The 18,566-nt window shown below is 49.7% G+C and overlaps 1 protein-coding gene across 2 annotated transcripts; it reads right to left on the reverse strand.

The window, feature by feature from the left end:
• Nucleotides 1-1,348: 1,348 nt before the first annotated feature.
• ZNF180 (zinc finger protein 180) lies at nucleotides 1,349-17,739 on the reverse strand. Of its 2 annotated transcripts, XM_080909003.1 has the most exons (6): nucleotides 17,446-17,739; nucleotides 13,753-13,833; nucleotides 10,627-10,701; nucleotides 7,696-7,764; nucleotides 7,173-7,293; nucleotides 1,349-4,579 (listed from the first exon to the last, which is right to left on the reverse strand). In XM_080909003.1, the coding sequence occupies exons 2-6, from the start codon at nucleotides 13,801-13,803 to the stop codon at nucleotides 2,880-2,882; spliced, it is 2,016 nt and encodes a 671-aa protein (XP_080765129.1). In that variant the 5' UTR covers nucleotides 13,804-13,833; nucleotides 17,446-17,739; the 3' UTR covers nucleotides 1,349-2,879. The 2 variants fall into 2 exon arrangements, with proteins under 2 accessions (XP_080765129.1, XP_080765130.1); XM_080909004.1 differs by lacking the exon at nucleotides 7,696-7,764.
• Between the last annotated feature and the right edge of the window lie 827 nt (nucleotides 17,740-18,566).

An 18,566-nucleotide genomic window follows, 5' to 3' on the forward strand; every position in this document is an offset into this window, starting at 1 on the left:
ACAGTCAGAGCTACACAAAGAAACCCTGAAGGGAACATTTTGGTTTCTTTGAACATAGAAACATGAAAATGTGTTTTCACTTTAATGGAAGACATGGGATATAGATTGTCCACAGCTGCTATTATTTTCCTCAAGGGGTTTGGTTTTACCATCTGCAGAGAGTTTCTGCAGTTACATGAAATTTGGAATTTTGGGGACTTCTCAAGAGTATATAAATGCTAGCGAGGGTCACAGTTTGTTAAGAAGTTATGTACACAGATGGAACAAATTAGCTATCCTGATGGCAAAGATCAAACTTGCCCCAAGGAACTCGGCATCCCTAATTAGTAGGAAGTGTCTAATGATAACATTGACACCCCTCCCCTCTGTCCTGTTTTCCTCTCGTCTGTGTTAGGGGGATGAAAGGGTGGAAAAACTCAGTAGCTAAGTTCAGTTACAACCCATCTCAAACAAAAAAATTACTTTTCTGAGATCAAGGCTTCAGGGACACAGTAATTTATAGGGTTAGAATTCATCATTTATAAACAAAGATAGCTCATTCTGGTAAAGGTGCTTGCCACCAAATCCAATGACAATTTGATCCCGAGTCACCTGATAGAAAGAGAACCAACTCCCATTAAGCTGTCCTCTTAACTCCATAGATGTACAACAGCATGTGTACCCCTACATGATAAATAAATGAGGGGGAAACCCACCCCAAAAGGTAGCTGCATGGCTTGCCTGAATAATTTATTCTTGGATTTTTAATTTTTTTGTGCGTACGGATGAGTGATTTGCTCACATGTAAATTTGTGTACCACATGCGTACCAGGTGCCCAAGGTCCGAAGAGTGCTGTATCCCTTAGATCTGCAGTTCTGGTTGTGAGCCATCACGTGGATGCTGAGAACTGAATCCAGCAAGAAAAGCAAGTGCTCCAATCACCGGGCCACCTCCCCAGCCCCCATTCTCACACTTATGACAGCACCTTGCCAAAGCAGCATGCTCACGCTGAAAACTATTTGAGGATACCTGAGGGCATGATACCATGGGAGGGGAGCAGAATAGCACTCTCCCTCACACTGGGAGTGCTCCCTCACACTGGGAGTGCTCCCTCACACTGCTTCGGAAGTGCATGGGTCGCTTCCTCTCTGTGTTGTCCACAGAACCCCAGGCCTTAAATGCTTTCTGCTAGAAGTTCTTACTAATAAAACACTTTTACTTTCAGGATCCTGTAGAATCGAAGTGGGGGGGGGGGGGCGTGACTAACCCGGCTGAGCTCAGTGGAAATCACTAGCCCCACGGGGAATCTAGTTGGCCATTCTTCAAAAGTTCAAACAAATGGGGACATCTTGTTACTTTTTTGCTTCAGATAAATTTTTATTCCTTGTACCATGTTATAGCACAACATGCATCTCCGAGAGATAACAACATAAACAACGGTATCAATAAATAAATCATTATCCCTTTGCAACTTCAGGCTATACATACACATTTCCTCAAGGAGGTGCCAGAGTCTCTAGACTCTTGACATGTGTTTCATTTCAACTGGTCATTTGCCTCAGTTATAGGAAAGCTTCACAGGTGTGTAAGAAGTGTGTAAAACAGGAAACAAACTACCAGTCAGGGCAACTACGCAGACTGCTGATCAAATACTTCGACCCAACGTCAGGTCTAAGCTGAGTCACCACAGCACAGCCACCAGTCAATGGTTTGCTTAAGTCTTGTTAGAAAAGGCCATTGGTTTTTAGATTTAGGTTCTCGGAGATTCAGATCTGAGTGCTTTCTTCAGGGAAAGAACCAACGTTTCGTATGAATGCAGGAGTACACACATAGGACGAGGTTCTTTTCTCCCTTTCTTTCTCTAAGACAGTCTTGCTGTGTAGCACAGGCTGCTCTTGGAACAACCCTCTTGATTCATCCGCACTAGTAGTGGGTTTTTAGCATGGGTTCACCTCCGTGCTGGTCCACGCTTAACTCTGCTTGTGCATTTCCTGTAACGTGCAGCTCATGGCCAGCATCCACAGACATTGTAGGGGGCTTGGGGGGCAAGTGAGTCCATTCCTTGACTCAGATGAGCTTGATTTAGAGGGCTAGGGCCCTGACGACTCAATGGCCACCTGTCACTCTGAGGCAGTGGCTCGTTGTCTCCTGATGGCACGGAATGACTAATAGGACAGCAGAGGGGCAATCAAAGCTTTGAGATGGAACAGCAGCTCCTTCGAAGAGGTGTGGGGTACGTTTGGCTATGACTAGAACCTGACTGGTTACGCCTGCATAAACTAGGGATCGAACCCTCTGCCTGGAGTGAGTAGGTACAAGGGCTCTGCATGGGGCGATGAGGTGGGAGGCCGTGGTCAGCCACGTAGCATGAAGAGCCAGAAGCAGGAGAGCAAAGCTGGCAGCCAGCAGTTACTTTCCTAAGAGCTTTTTAGAACACACAACTCCCGAACTAAATTTACAGTGTCAGCTCTGCAACGAAGAAGCTGAGCTCTCAAGGACCGGGCCGGAACTCACAAACAAGGGGGCTGCTGCACTAAACTTGCCCTATTTGGTCTACCATTCAGTTTTTCTGAGTCTAGCGTCAGCCGCCTCTGTACAGAGCACTTTGGGAAAGGACTTCTGCCGGTCAGCAGGTGGCCTTCTGAGATTGGCTTAGGGACGCTGTCTGCAGAGCCATCTAAGAACGCACCAGTGTGTAACGGCTTTTCTTCTTCAGGGACCTCTTATCCGCATCTGTCAAACCGAAGGCCTTACTCCTTTCTAGTGTCGACACAGGGGTAAGGCAAGGGTCTGTGTGCATTCTCCACACACTCTCCCTTCCCGCCAAGTGCATTCCTTCAGACAGAACTTCGGACGATGGGACTGACAGGAGTCACCTCCAACCCAGACTCTCAACTGGTCAGGATTTACAGGACTCCTCGCTGTGAGTAGCCTGGTGCCTACTGCGCTTAGAACTGCTAATAAAGGCTTTGCCGCACTGGCCGCATTTGTAGGGCTTTTCCCCAGTGTGGGTTCGCTGGTGGACAATGAGCCGGGCACTTAGGCTGAAGGTCTTCCCACACTGATTACACTCATAGGGCTTCTCTCCGGTGTGAGTCCTCTGGTGCTGCGTGAAGCAGGAGCTCTGCCGGAAGGTCTTCCCACACTGGCCGCACTCGTAGGGCTTTTCCCCGGTGTGTGTCCTCTGGTGAACAACGAGCACGTAGCTCTGACTGAAGGACTTCCCGCACTGCTTGCACTGATATGGCTTCTCTCCAGTATGAGTTCTCTGATGCATGACAAGGTGCGAGCTGCGATTGAACGACTTCCCGCACTCGCTACACTCGTAAGGTTTCTCTCCTGTGTGGGTCCTTTGATGGGACACCAGCTGGGAGCTCCAGCTGAATGACTTCCCACAGTAGTTACACTCGAAGGGCTTCTCTCCCGTGTGAGTCCTCTGGTGGGCAACGAGCTTGTAGCTCTGACTGAAGGACTTGCCACAGTGGCTGCACTCGTACGGTTTTTCTCCAGAGTGGATTTTCTGATGCGCGATGAGCTTGTAACTCTGGATGAACGACTTCCCACACTGGGTGCACTCGTATGGCTTCTCTCCCGTGTGGGTCCTTTGATGTGCGATGAGTTTGTAGCTCTGACGGAACGACTTCCCACACTGGGTGCACTCGTAAGGCCGCTCGCCGGTGTGAGTTCTCTGATGCACCACGAGGACGTACCTCTGGGTGAAAGACTTCCCACAGAGGTTGCACCTGTAGGGTTTCTCCCCGGTGTGAATCCTCTGATGAGAAACGACGTGTGAGCTCCGGGTGAAGAACTTCCCACACAGGTTGCACTTGTACGGCTTTTCGCCCGTGTGGGTTCTTTGGTGAGCAATGAGATGCGAACTCCAGCTGAAGGACTTGCCACAGTACTTACATTCAAAGCGCTTCTCCTCAGAGTAGTTTCTCATGTTTTGAGGAAGAGACGGACTTGGGGTGGTTTTACTGCACTTATACTGACCCTCTTTAACCATAAGCCTCTGTTGCTCATCGAGGGCTATGTTATGATTCAAAACTTGCCCGCACCCTTTAAGGCCAAAGGTTTTACCTTCCAAACGAACTTTTTCATTTAGATTTAGGGGCGTACCTTGGCCAAAAGGATGAACGTGACCATTAAATTCATAGGCTTTATCCCCTTTTGGGGTTCTTACATGCTGAGTGGGAGGAAGGCTAGGAGGGACTTTTCCAGATTTGTCATCTTCGAGGAGATCTGCGTTGTTGCTGACCTTTTGGTGACTGTTTGCAATATCACCATGTAACTTTTTAACATGTGATGCTTGTTTATGAAAATGGTTTCTGGGTATCATGGGAAATGAAGGCCGGCTGGTACTCAGACAATTCCTGTCAAGGTCATGAGCCATGTAGACAGTCTCAGGAGGACCAGCACTACCCTGGGTAAAGGCCACCTCCTCTTGCTTTTCCTGTTGTTTCTCCAACTGCTCTTCACATGAAGACAACCAAGGATCATCTCTTGCCAACCCCTCTAGCTTCAATCCATGGGTCGGTTCTTTATCGAGGACTGTCTGCTTTGAGGTTGTTTCTTCTGTTCCATGTACAGCTGGCAAGTCTGGAAGACAGTACGGCCAGACACCTGTATCAGTCACTTTTATCACACCATGACCAAATGCCCAACAGGAACAAGCCTACAGAAAGGACACAGACTTTGGCCAGTGACTTCAGGGGCTTGTGGAAGAACATTGTGTCAAGTGGAGTGAGTGAAAAGGGTCCAATCTGTGATAGCTAGAAATCAGAGAATGATCAGAGCGCAGCTACAACCTACGGCACACCAACAAAATGACCCCTTTCTTCAAACCAGACCCTACATTCTGGTTTCTAGAGCCTTCCAAAAACAGTGCTGCCTGCTGGAGAACATTCATTTAGCACAGAAGCATGTGGGATACACTTCACATCCAAACCAGAGTATCCCATAGAGTCGGGACCTCAGGAAAATTAGAGCTAGACAGTAGGACAGAACCTATGAGTTTGAGGCCAGCCTGGTCTACAGAGTGAGTTCTGGGACAGCCCGGGCTACACAGAGAGACCCTGTCTCAAAACAGAAGAAAAAAACAAAGAAACAAAGTGCCACAACCCAAAGGTACAACAGTCCCCGACACGAACCATCGGCATCTTAATTTTATCTGAATAAGCAAGACTTTAAATATCACGGACTCACATATCTCAAGATAAAATCACCCATGCCGGGGTGGGACAGATGGCTCAGTGGTTAAGAGCACCGGCTGCTCTTTCAGGACACACACTAGGGAGCTCATATTTGTCTATAACTCCAGTTCCATGTTACATGGCAGCCTCTTGCTGGTGACATCGCATGTTTATGTTGCACATGCTTAAGCCCACATAGATCCATAAAGTAGAAATAATAAATCTTTATGCAGAAACTATAAAGCCTCAAGCAAATCTAAAAACAATAGAAATAAAACAAAAAAGTGCTAAAAACAAAAAGCCCCAAAAGAAGAAATAAAGAACCTTTCGACTCGTGTTAGAGCTAGCCACGTGTTCACCGAAATGCTAGTGGCCACATTTCTTAGAAGGCTCTGGAGGCGTGAAAGCTAGCACAGCGCATCAACAAGTCATTAACACAGTATACTTGTGAATGCAGGAACTCAGGATGGGGCAACGTTACCCAGTTTTCCAAATTCCTCTGGATTCCCGTGACTTCTACAGAGATTAGAGGTTTGTACACAACCTGCTCCTCAGTACCTGTTAGGTAATAACTTAAGGAGCCCATGTGGGAAAAGTGGTCCGAAAGCCAGGGGAAGCAGCCACCACAGGGGCGTTTGCATGTGTAATACCCGTGTGTGTGGTTCCGGACTGGGGTGACTGAGCCACTCACTCTGGGTACAGTGCAACAGTACATGATGAATGGGGGTTGCCATGGCTTCCGGAACACCTACATCTGTAAGGAGGGTAATGAAACAAGGAAGATACAACCACGGCGGGGGGTGTCTGTGGTGCTGTGAGCTGGTTACATTCCTGCAAAACTGGGGGAGAGGGGGACCTTGGGGAGGGTGTCACTAGACTCTCACTTAGCGTCCGGTCACCAAGTCCTCCTGACCCTGCTACACGTGTCTTGAAGAGGAGCTAGAGCAGAGGGAGAAGGCTTTAGTGGGGCCCGGGCTTCTGTAAGTTTCCTCCATGCTGGGTGTGTAGCTTTGTGAAGCTCTAGTTGTCTTCAGGTCACCTCCGTTCCGATGGTAATCTGGTAAACTCACTCGCTTACCAAGTGTCCGTAGGACTACCATGGCGAGGAGGGACACTTCTGCCAATCTCCCTGGGAAAAGTCACATGAAAACTGAACAAATGCATTGGCAAATGTCACATATCCTTTGCCTTGCTTGAATAAGGGGACCGTGGGGTTTGGTATGCTGGTGGGAGGAGAGACTGGACTCTAGATATTTATGCTGGAGACAGAAGAAAAACCACTGAGTTTGGCCCCAGCCTTTGGCTGTAGGATCTGTGAAGACTAAACAAGTGCAAACAAATTATTTTTATATAAATATATTCTTTTTTATATAAATATATTATTTTTATATAAATTTGTGTTCCCAGGTGGCGCAGGGTCACCTGTGTTAAAACTTCTTCCTAGTTTTAGGCTGTGAGACCCTAGGAATGTGTGGTCAGCAATGCTCCCAGATCTCCAAGTACCACCATGTGCCCGCCTTCGACACCATGTCCCCAGGCCTTCCAATGCAGCCAGGCTGAAAGCTTGCCCATGTTCCTCAGGCCCTGGGGGTCTCTCAGCCTTCCCATCGCCAGCAGTCCCTTAGCACTTCAGGACACACTGGCAGGAGTGCAGTGGGGGTAACCGGGAGGGCACCGTGAGCGACAGAAACACCTCCGAACCTTCCCGGGGGCTGCAGAGAGGACTGACACGCAACAGTGCCAAGACCCGGTTTGGTCTGAGAATCCCAGAATCAGTTCTCTGGGCAGCATCTCTATAACCATGGAGAAAGACCCCTGGGACACACGGCCAGGAAGCCAGCACTGCAGGTTGACCTTTGACCTTCACCTGCGTGCTATGGTGTGTTCCTGAGCACACAAAAGAAACAAAGGTTAAAAAAAGTAAATCTGGCTGCTGAGCCCCACAACGGAACAGGAAAGCACTGGTAGACAGTCTTCGTTTAGAGCAGCTCAGTACTCACCCCACAGGTCCCCGTGGCCTTCCAGGATCACAGTTCTCTCTGGGGATCTCTGGGCATTGCTCCATGTGCTCTGTCCCTCCTCTGTAAGGTCCACAGTCACAATCTTGAAGTCTGTGCTTTCCTAGAACAGCACACACATTTCTGCTCAGCTGGGCACTGGTAGCTTTTCTTCAGTGCCCATGGACTCTAACCACAGGCCAGTTATCCTCAGACCATCTGCGTCCAAAGCATCCTAACCAGGGTCAAAAGCACGGCTGGGCTTCAGATACTGGGTCTGCTTTTACCCCTTAAAGAGGAACATCAGGCAAGAAGTATATAGATTCTCTTCCTCTTCCTTCCTTCAGTGTACAGACTAAACTCAGGTCCTCATACACGCTCGGCAAGCGCTCCACCACTGAGCCAAGTCACCAACCTTTAAGAGAGTTATTCAGGGGCTGCTGGCGAGGTGGCTCAGCTGTCAAGACCACCTGTTGCTGTTGCTGAGGACTAGGGTTCAATTCCCAGCACACATATGGTGCCTCACCTGTAACTCTAGATCCGGAGGATCCAACGTCCTCTTCTGACCTCTACAGGTAAGAGGCACACATGCACTCTGTACAAACATTAAGACAAAACACTCCTATACATGAGATAGTATAAACATTTTTATTTATTACTTTATGTGAGTGGACGTTTTGCCTGCATTCATTCATGTGCGGGGCCAGCAGAGGCTGGAAGAGGACATGGTATCCCGGGGACCCATGTTAAGGACTCTAGTGAGCTGCCATGCTAAGAGTTGAACCTGGGTTCTTCAGAAGAGCAGCCATGCTCTGGACCACTGGGCGGTCTCTGCAGCCCCTAGATTTTTACCATTTGTTACTGTCATGTGTCTGTGACAGAGGAGTAGGTGCCTGCACGTGCCATGTACCACAGAGGCAAGGTGAGGCGAGAGGGACAGGCTCGGTCGCTGGCCCCCTCCCCCCCCCCCCCCCCCCCCCCGTTGAGGCTTGTCTCTGTCATGTTGTTTACTCCAGGCTACAGCGACTTGGCTGCTCGCTGGTTATTGGGGCTTGTGCGATGGATCAGAGGAGAAAGGCACTTGCCAGAGTCTGACAACGCTGGGGCTCACAGAGGAGGGCAGAAGTGACTCCAGGGAGCTTTCCTTTTCTCCAAGGAATCTAAACTTCACAAACATGCTGTGGCCAGAGTTTGTACACACACACACACACACACACACACACACACACACACACACACGAGTTGGCACACATGCAGCAGAAATAAAATAATAAAAACAGAAAGATGGTCAACTGTAGGTAACATAATTTCTCGTTCAGGAGTCAGCACCGAGCCCTCGCAGGACTCCACTTCCGACAGACAGCTATTGGTGATCTGGTGCAGGAGTTCACACAGGCCTCATGAATTGGGAGGCAAGCACTCCACACACACTATACCCAAGACCCCAGCACATGCCCCTCTTTTGGTTTGTTTGAGACATGCCCTCACAAACTCCAGGTTGGCTCCAAACCCATGATGTAGCTGAGGCTACCACATGCTCTCACAGCTGGTTTCACCAACCCGAGGTCTTCCACACGTGCTAGGGAAGTGGTCTACCAACTGGCCAAGCCCGTGTTCCATATACACTCCCTGTGGGTAAGAAAGCCCAACTCGCAGAGGCCAGGGAGACTGGTCTGCGGGTTAAGTAGTCACCACACAAACGTGAGGACCAGAGTTCAAACCCCAGCAGCCACATAAAAGCCAGGTAGACACGATGTCCTGGAATCTAGCTCTTAGGAAGCGGGAACAAGGGCGACTCCGGGGCAAGATGGCTGACCTAGTTAAAGTCAGCATAATCCTTACCTCAATAAATAAGGTGGAAATGGTGATGGAAGCTTCCTCATGCAAACCTCTGGTCCCCAAATGAATGTGCACGGGCACATATGTATGTGTGCCCTCTCTCTCTCTCTCTCTCTCTCTCTCTCTCTCTCTCTCTCTCTCTCTCTCTCTCACACACACACACACACACACACACACACACACACAAACCCATGTCTCTTTGCCTTGTAACCCTGAGCCCCACTAAGCTATACCTAGTGCTGCCCACTGAGGTCTGCATTGTATCTTCTGCCTCAGGTAAATCTGGCCCAACGCCTGGTTTTCTAAGTATGGCTTTATTATAATTTAGCACTCCCAGTGGGTACCATACTTCAGGCGACTGACTTATTTCTATATAGCAGCAGAGCAAGGAGACTAAACCCAAAACGCTTACTCTCTGACCACTGACATAAAAACAAAAGACAGAGACATTACTGTTCTGTTTGGTTTTGAAGAATAAGGAGGATAAACCTAAGTGAAATTCACCAGTGCAAGATACGGAGGAAACTTCTTTAAGGTAGATGAAGGGAGGGATGGGAATGTGTCTCTATACTCTGTGGTAGAGCCTCTGCCTAGAATCCCCCAGTGAGGGGCTGGGGGCGTGGTTCAGTGATAGAGCCCCTGCCTAGAATCCCCCAGTGAGGGGCTGGGGGCGTGGCTCAGTGGTAGAGCCCCTGCCTAGAATCCCCCAGTGAGGGGCTGGGGGCGTGGTTCAGTGATAGAGCCCCTGCCTAGAATCCCCCAGTGAGGGGCTGGGGGCGTGGTTCAGTGGTAGAGCCTCTGCCTAGAATCCCCCAGTGAGGGGCTGGGGGCGTGGCTCAGTGATAGAGCCCCTGCCTAGAATCCCCCAGTGAGGGGCTGGGGTGTGGCTCAGGGTAGAACCCTCATCTTACACACAAGCATCCTTTGTCCACTCCCTGGCACCAATAGTTCTAACAAATGAAGATGTCAACAATGACTCACGGACTGACTGCTTTAAACAGGACAGAAGCTCTAAGGAGCCTTAGAGCTTGTCTCCAACAAGTGAGGCAGAAGATGAAGTGGATGATGGGAATTTTGATCCATAAGAAAGTGCCCAAACCAGTAAATACCAAGCAGTTGAATGTCTTTGCCACCAAAGGCTCTGTAAACTGACCAAACATTCGGGGAGCAGGCTTTTGCAAGTTGTGGCCCATGAGCAGGACAGGGGAGCTGTCCCCCCCAGCTGCACATGCAGGAAATACACCCATTCACATAAAATGAAAGGAAATCATTTATTTTTTAAAAAAGGATACCTACTACAAAGCTTTACCACCACCTCCCCCCCCCCCCCCGTCTGTTCCCTGAGTCCCACACGGCGAAAAGTGAGACCGATTCTTACAAATCATCCCCAGGCACCGTGAGTTCTACGTCTTCATGCAAAGGAAGCCAAGGAGCAGAGCGTCTTCCGTGGGTCTAGGAGGGTCTCAAAGCCAGTGATGCACTTCTTCCAACAAAGCCACACCCACTCCAACAAGGCCACACCTCCTAATAGTGGCACTCCCTGTGGGGTTGCACTTGAGCCCACAACAAACACTGCACCCCCTCAGTTCCTTTGGGCGTCTCCTCCAGGTGCACTCACCTGAGGCATGGTGTCAGGTGACCCAGCATCTTCTCCCTCCACTTCTATGATCATCTCTTGGGGTAGAACAAAGTTCTGAGAAACCAAACACAAGAGACAAAGGGGACCCATCAGAAAACAAAGCCAAGACTGGGACCCCATGGTGGGCCTGTAGGATCGGCCCTGCGCTCCCACGGCCAACTGCTGGTCTCTGCTCCCCTCCACATCCACTCAAGGGAACCTGTGGAGAGAGAAGGGGCCTCCTAAGGAATGAGACCTCACGCACAGCTGTGAGCGCCTCAGCGTGACCCCACTTATCAGCTGAAGGTGGCTGAGTGGAGCCAGGTTACACGTGGAATAAAAAACTTACCTGGCCTGGCCTAGCCTGTCCCCTGGGCCTGGCCTAGCCTGTCCCCTGGGCCCGGCCTAAACTCCTGCACCACTGAGGAGTGAACTAAGTCTGTAGCAAGACCCAAGAGTAACTAACGAATAAACTTCAAGATTAAGTGAGACATGGTGGGGCACGACTGTCACCGTTATCAAAGGGCTCCTACAGAAGAGGCTGGAAGATGTCCCTGTGCTTAAGAGTACTCTCTCGGCAGCCATGAGGACTACAGCTTGGATCCCAGCACCCACGTCACCACCCAGGCTGTCCTCCTGAAGTCTGTAACCTGCTGAGCTGGGCAGAGCCAGGAGAATCGCTGGGCCTTCTGTCTCCCAGTCCAGCCAACAAAAAGCAAGCCCCAGGTCCAGGGAAAGCACTGTTGTCAAGGAATGAGAAGAATAACAAAGGCACACACACCTGCGCACATGACACAGAAACCCACGACTGATCAATAGGTGTGTGGAATGCTCAGCCACAAATAAGGCGTATCTGTAACAGCCCCTCCTGTCCTGTCTTAGGGACCAGTGATGGCTGTAAGACAGCCCCTCCTGCCTGGGTCTCAGGGACCGTGGTGAAAAGGACTGAAAAGGCTGTAAGAACTACAGATCAATGAGAATAGAAGCAAACACTACATGCCACCCAACACCCTAGCCTGCCGGCGTCTTCTAGGGGAGGGAAACATCGTTTTCTTTGAAGGTGGAGCTCAAGGTGGGTTCCTGATATTCCAGCAGACGCCATGACCGTGGACCTAGGAGGAGTTAAGGGAACAGCGCGAGGCAAATACAGTCAAAATGTGTTATGTGTGTGTATAAAGCTCTCAAAGAATAAAAACACTGTATTAAAAATGCAGGATTTCAGCATACGCATAGGAAACAGAGTCAACAGGAGATGGCAAGGAACTTGAAGGTGACAGGTGCGGAGCAAAGAGGAAAAGCTGAGGTAGTCAACAGGTCAGGGACAGTTGTTCGGCTGCGCGGCTGGGGATGGGTCAGCACTAAGGACCTTCCAGATTTACCATTTTTAGACTTTTATCTGTATGATTTTTTTTTTCTTGCCGACATGTCCAGAAGGCGTTTGAAATTGTTACCGAGTTGTTTTAACAATAAGTGCACTGGGAATTAGAGCCTGGTTTCTCGTGAGCCAACTGGTCAAAGCCTACGGAGATCTTAGTGACCTGCCAGAATACAGCTGGACTCAAAAGTTCTGCTTATTGTGGTGATGCTGTTAACAGGCAACAGACTGTCATACTGGGGATAATTCGCATTCTAATGTCTTAGACGCCGTTTCAAAGCATTGTAAAATGAGTTACCTAAAGGATTTAATATGGCTTTTATATCATTTCAAGTGAGGTCTTTAAATTGGGCAGCATGTTTGATTCCAAATGAAACACTGGGCCTTTGTATTCTCCTCCGTATTGGGAAGGACAAAAACCATCTCCTTCTCACTGTTCTTAGAGAACACCCTAGCCTAGTCCTCCAGACCCACAAGAGGTAGCCCACTGCCTCTTCTAACTCTAGCTCCAGGGAATTTGATGTCCTCTTTTGGTTCTGTGGCCACCTACACACATGTGGAATACAGTCAGACAGACAAATAAAAATAAACCATGAAAAATGAATAAATACCAGCTGGAGAAATAGTTCGGCAGTTAAGAGCACTGGCTGTTCTTCCAGAGGACCTGGGTTCGATCCCCAGCACCTACGTGGTAGTTTACAACCATCTATAACCCCAGTTCCAGGGGATCCAATGCCCTCTTCTGGCCTCCTTAGGCACAAGGCAAGCATAAAGTGTATAGATATACGTAAGTCAAGCATCCATACACATCAAATTTAAACATCGGTAAGTAAGGATAATCTTTAAACCTTAAAAGGGTAGAGGGCTAGAGAGAGAGAGATCCCAGAAGTCAGGTAACAAGCCAGATGTCCCAGGCATACCTGTAACCCCAGCTCAGAGGGGCAGAGAGCAGAAAGTCACTAGGACCTACTGGCTTCCAGCCTCTCTGGGGAAATGCTGGCCTTTGGTGTGTGACAGACTCTTCCTGGGGAGATGAAACATACATGTTTTCATGCCAGAGGGGCAACCCATGTACACCAATCCTGGGTTCCCTAAGAGAGCAGGCTGAGCAAGCCATGGGAAACAAGCCAGGAAGCAGCACTCCTCCATGGGCTCTGCATCAGCTCCTGCCTCCAGGTTCCTGCCCTGCTTGAGTTCCTGTCCTAATTCACTCTGGTGATAAACAGCAAAATATACCCTTTCCTCCGCAACTTGCTTTTTGGTCATGGTGTTTTGTTACAGCAATAGAAACCCTAAGACAGTGTTACTACAGGAGCACGGGTGAGGGTTACTAGCAGGAACAGCTATATCCCCGAAGTTCCTGCACAGCTTGCAGGTAATTCAACAGCCTGAGGGGGCTCCTCTTCAGTTTTCCTCTGTAAACGTTGTTTTTCTTCCATTATCATAGGGCAGGAGCCCTTCTGGCTCTCACCTTATCAGCTCTGTGACATTTTATTTACTCTCCATTCCCAACCCAGAGGGAAGACTTCAGTCAGAAGAAATGGCTCTAAAACATCAGAGAAAGGCCATCTCTCAATATAATATGTAAGGAGTAACAAAGACCATCATCTGGTGCCTTCTTCCGGCCCGCAGACACACGAGTGCACACGCACATACACACGCTGGTTAATCTTTTCAAAAGCCTGCCACCCATGTGGGACCAGGCAGGGAGGAACTGGGGCTACTGGGGGAAGGGTAGTAGCTTCCCTCACCTCCACACAGGCCTGCAGGGACTCCAGGGACACATCATCTTGCTGCTCCATGGTCTCCAACAGGTGTGGCGTGGTGCCAAGCTGCACAAACAAAAGAAGCTCTGTACCGCCTGCACGGCCGCTCTCCAGCCCAGCCCGCCCCCTGGCAGTTAATGCCCCAACTGGACATTAACCAAGAATCCCTGAGGTTCTCCTCCAGGCCAGATCTTTGCGGCTCCAATTGGTTCCTCCACTCCCACCACCCTGTACGCCCACCTCATGCTCAAAACATGACCATCTGCCTAGTACCAAACTGTGCAGCTCTGACCAGGACATTCACTGCATCCTGGGAGCCCACAAACACCCAGCACTTCAAAGAACCCCTTAGTATTACGTACTTTACTGCCTGACAACCCCTCTTCCCAGGGCTAGGCACCATATAGCCACTGACCAAATAGAGGACATTCAGGACACAGTCCCAGCCTTCCCAGATAGTTATTTTACCAAGAACGCTGCCCTTTCATCAACATCCAGAGTCTCCACCTCCCTATCCAAACAGCCAGGGACGGGACAGACCCCTCCTCCCACCATCCTGCCAGAATCTGCCTCAGATTCTCACCCAAACCCTCAGGCCCTGAAAGTGTAACTTGAACGTGACTCCTCCATCTGGCTGGAGGACTTTGGGACCCAAAGCCGAAATGGTCTCTGCAGGACCGGGGACCTCTGGCGGGCACGGCACACGCCAGCCTCTGCCAGGCTCAGAGCCTGTACCCCAGTAGCTCAAGCTGTCTGTGCCAATCTGATGTCACAGACTTGGAAAGCAGGGTAGCAGCTGAAATCCCACTTGAGACACCAACCCCACCGTACCCCCTTGCTGCTCATGGGGTACTAAGGATGGAACCCAGCGTTCTGTGCATGCTGGCAAGCACCCTACCAACTCCACCACATTCTCAGCCCCATCTTTCTCACCACCCTGCCCCCTGATTCTCACCCCAGCACTAATGTACAGTCCCACCTATTTCCCCAGCTTGAGTCTCAACCTGCCGACATTCCTGCTGGAACACCTTCCCGGGCACCTGAATGCCAGGGATACCCTGCCTTTCCCCACACTTGGGCATCAACTGGTTGTGATTACAACAAAATCCACAAAGACCCCAACACTATGTGTCAAAAAGTACACTGCTAACAGGACACGGTGGCACACACCTTTCAGCCAAGCGGGTTCCCAGGAAGGATCTGCATTTAGGACCTGGGCGCTCTGCCCCTCTGGGGTTCGTTTTTGTTTTGATTCCTTAGTTTTTGAGTCAGGGTCTCGTGTAGTCTAGGCCGGCCTCACAGGCACCATCCTCCCGCCTCCACCTCCCAATGCTGCTTCTCTAGGCACGTGCCACCAGAGCAGATGTCTGAAGTGCCAGAGATGGAACCTGTGGCTTCGTTCACGCCAGGCAAACACTTAACCAGCTGAGTTACGCCCATGCTCCAGAGGGATTCTTATGTGAATCTATAGCCCCTTGTGCCTCCAAGTCACAGATGCCACAGTGCTCGAGGTCAGCAATTCTGCATGCTTGCAGAAGCGCTGTTAAAATACACCACTGAGCATGTTCCAGAACTGGGCCTCGGACCTCAACACTCGGTTCCCTAGGTGTCCTCAAGCCTGGGTTAGAGCTGCTCGCAAGGGACCTGAGCCCGTCCCGGTCTTCCAGCCTTCTATAAACCTAGGCATTCTCTAGGTTTATATAAACATATGTATGTATGTATGTATGTATGTATGTATGTATGTATATATATATATTCATTCCTATACATTTAAGCATTCTCTAGGTTTATATAAACATATGTATGTATGCATGTGTATATATATATATATTCATTCCTATACATATAAGCATTCTCTAGGTTTATATAAACATATGTATGTATGTATATATATATATTCATTCCTATACATTTAAGCATTCTCTAGGTTTATATAAACATACACATATTCATTCCTATAAATCTAAGCATTCTCTAGGTATATATATATATATATATATATATATATATATATATATATTTCTATAAACCTAGGCAGAAAGAAGAGGCCAAAACAAAGGTCCTAGCAATACCTACTCTGCAAAGATGCTTATAGCATCTGCCTCCTCCCAGCCAGTTGTCTAGTAGAGGGCAGCTAACATAAGGAGTCCTTTGAGGTATAGATTCCTTACCTCCAAGCTGGAGTCTCTACCCAACTTGAACATGTTCAGGTTTCAGGTGCCAGTTCCAGATCCGCTAATCTAATACACTGGCATGCATGGGGGCCTCTGCCTGGAACCCTCTGCCAGGCCCCTGCACTCTCAGGCTGCCTGACTGTCTAAAGGACTGATTATCTGAAGCAACACTGCCTCTCCCGGGACCAACAGGGAACTCTAGGCTGCTCACATGTGTACCCATTTCTTCCAAGTTGAATAGCTCCCTTCTAGAGGGAGAGGCCCCTAACACACACACACACACACACACACACACACACACACATACACACACACCCTTCCTTAAGGTTATACAAGCAATAGCAAAGGCTGGGGAGGAGGTACCCTGCCCAGATGAGCTGCCTTTGAGTCTTGCAGGTACCTCCAGAGAGGCAGCTTCCCTGAGTCATCAATCTCGTGGGCTTTTCGGTGATGTAGCTGAGTCATGCATGCTCCTGTAAGAAACCCTTCACTCATAGGGAACAATACACCCACCAGCTCACTGGGCTAAAATGGGGCCACTCCTCTGCTTGCCTGTCACACCTGATCTGGGAACAGAAGCCACACACATCTCCAACAAAGAGGGCATCCCCAGGTTCTCCAGAAGAGTGTCTGCTCCGGTTCTAGAACCAACCACCTCTTCGGAATGCTGGCTGGTGATTCCAACACAAGCACTAACTCAAGAGTACAATGTGGGCTTAGATTTAGCACAGAAACAGTGACAAGATTCCACTCTTTGGGAAAAGGAACCTGGGCACTGGAAGGCTCTCCACTAGAGGCACGGGAGGAGGGGGGTTCGGTATTTTAGTACATACAGACCGGAAACTTCGAAGGTCACACCCACCTCTGCATCTACCCTTAGGGTCTCTCCCTGCCTTCAGAGCAGATTCTGCATACGCGCCTAAACTCTCAGTTATAAGGAGCTTTAGGTGACACACCCTGTGACGGACTCAGTAGACTAAATGGGCCCACTCTCCCCCCAGCATCAAGGTGACACCTGCCCTTCAGGAGATGCAAGACACGCTGCCTCCTGAGACAGGAATCAAGAGGCTGTCTGACGACAGCAGGGACTACGTCAACTACGTGGCTTCAAAGCTCCCTCCTTCCTCCAAACCGGTAAACCTGAGCTCTCCTCCTCACCTTAGAGTCCCCACCACGTTGTCCCTCCGTGGCGATAACACCTCTTCTAAAACTCTTTTGTCCAAAACGCAAGGCACTTTAGTGTCCCCTTGGGCCTCTCAATTATCGCCCCAATAACTAAGCCTGGGCTCGTCTTCCATCCTTCTGGACATCCTCGGTCCCTGACATGTCCCATCACACGCCCAATCATCCGCGCATGCGCACAACGGTGCACTCGGCACAGCCCTCCGCTACCCTCCGGGACTGGGGCTCAGGAACCCCAGGGATACCAACGCGTCCAGATTCCCGCCTAGACCCTGCGCATGCGCACACCAAGCACGGCGAGCGTCCCTCAGCGATCACCAACCTGGAGGTCCGGGAGCCCGTGGTGTGGGCTGGGGCGGGTCTGAGCCGCTCACGACTCCGCGTCAGAAGGTAACTGGGCTCACCGCTTTCTGCCCCGATCCTGAAGCACATCCGACATGACTCGAGTGGCGATGGTCTGACCTCCACCTCGAGTCAGCATCCGCCAGGTCGCTCCGTGTAGACTGAGCCCTGCCACAAAGCCGGGCCACAGAGGGCGCCTTCACACACATACACACGCACGCACACACACACACATACATACACACACACACACACACACACACACATACATACACACACACACACACACACACAAATGGCTGCACTGCCGGCTAAACCCGGAAGTTGGGGGTATCAGCTCAATGGAACTACAATACCCAGAAATCTCAGCGGCGTGCGCAGCCGCTGTCAGAGACTCAGCGCCAAGGGGCGAGGCCTCGAATTAGAGTGAAGCTGCGGAGTCCATCCCAGTGCTTTTAGGGTCGTGGCTAATGGGAAAGTCCTCCTATAAGTCAAGATTGAAATTGGCTTTGACACTGCCAAGTCTGGAAGACTAGCGATGACCCAGTTATACAGTTCAAAAAGTTCTAACCGAGCGGGCAGAATGGCTCAGCAGATAATAGCGCTTTGTCGTCAATCGTGTTGACACGAGTTGGATTCCTAGAACCCAGTAAATAAATAAATCCAAGCCCACCCCCACCACACATACTATGTAACTCTGGCTGTTCTGGAACTTACAGAAAACCACCTGCCTCTGCTTCGCAAATGCTGGGATTAAAGGTATGAGCTACCAGACCCATCTTATCAATGAACTCTTTTAAAAACTGATTTATTTATTTATTTGTTTGTTTGTTTGTTTGTTTATTTAATAGTTGTCAGTGTTAGGTCTCAAAGAAACCCGGGACAAATGGCTAAGGTGCCTGTTAGCATATCCAAGTAGATGTTGGCTAACTCTCCCAGCATTCCACCCCCACCTCCACCCCAAACCTCTCCATTCCAGGAGCTGGGCTTCCTCTTCCCTCCATCTTTGACTTCTCTCTTTGCTCATAGTAAAAAAAAAAAAAAAATTAGCTTAGGATCACTGCTCCACCCAAGGATGCGCCTGATAACCATAACTCACCC

Source organism: Micromys minutus, assembly GCF_963924665.1.
Source record: "Micromys minutus genome assembly, chromosome: 32".
NCBI lineage: Eukaryota > Metazoa > Chordata > Mammalia > Rodentia > Muridae > Micromys > Micromys minutus.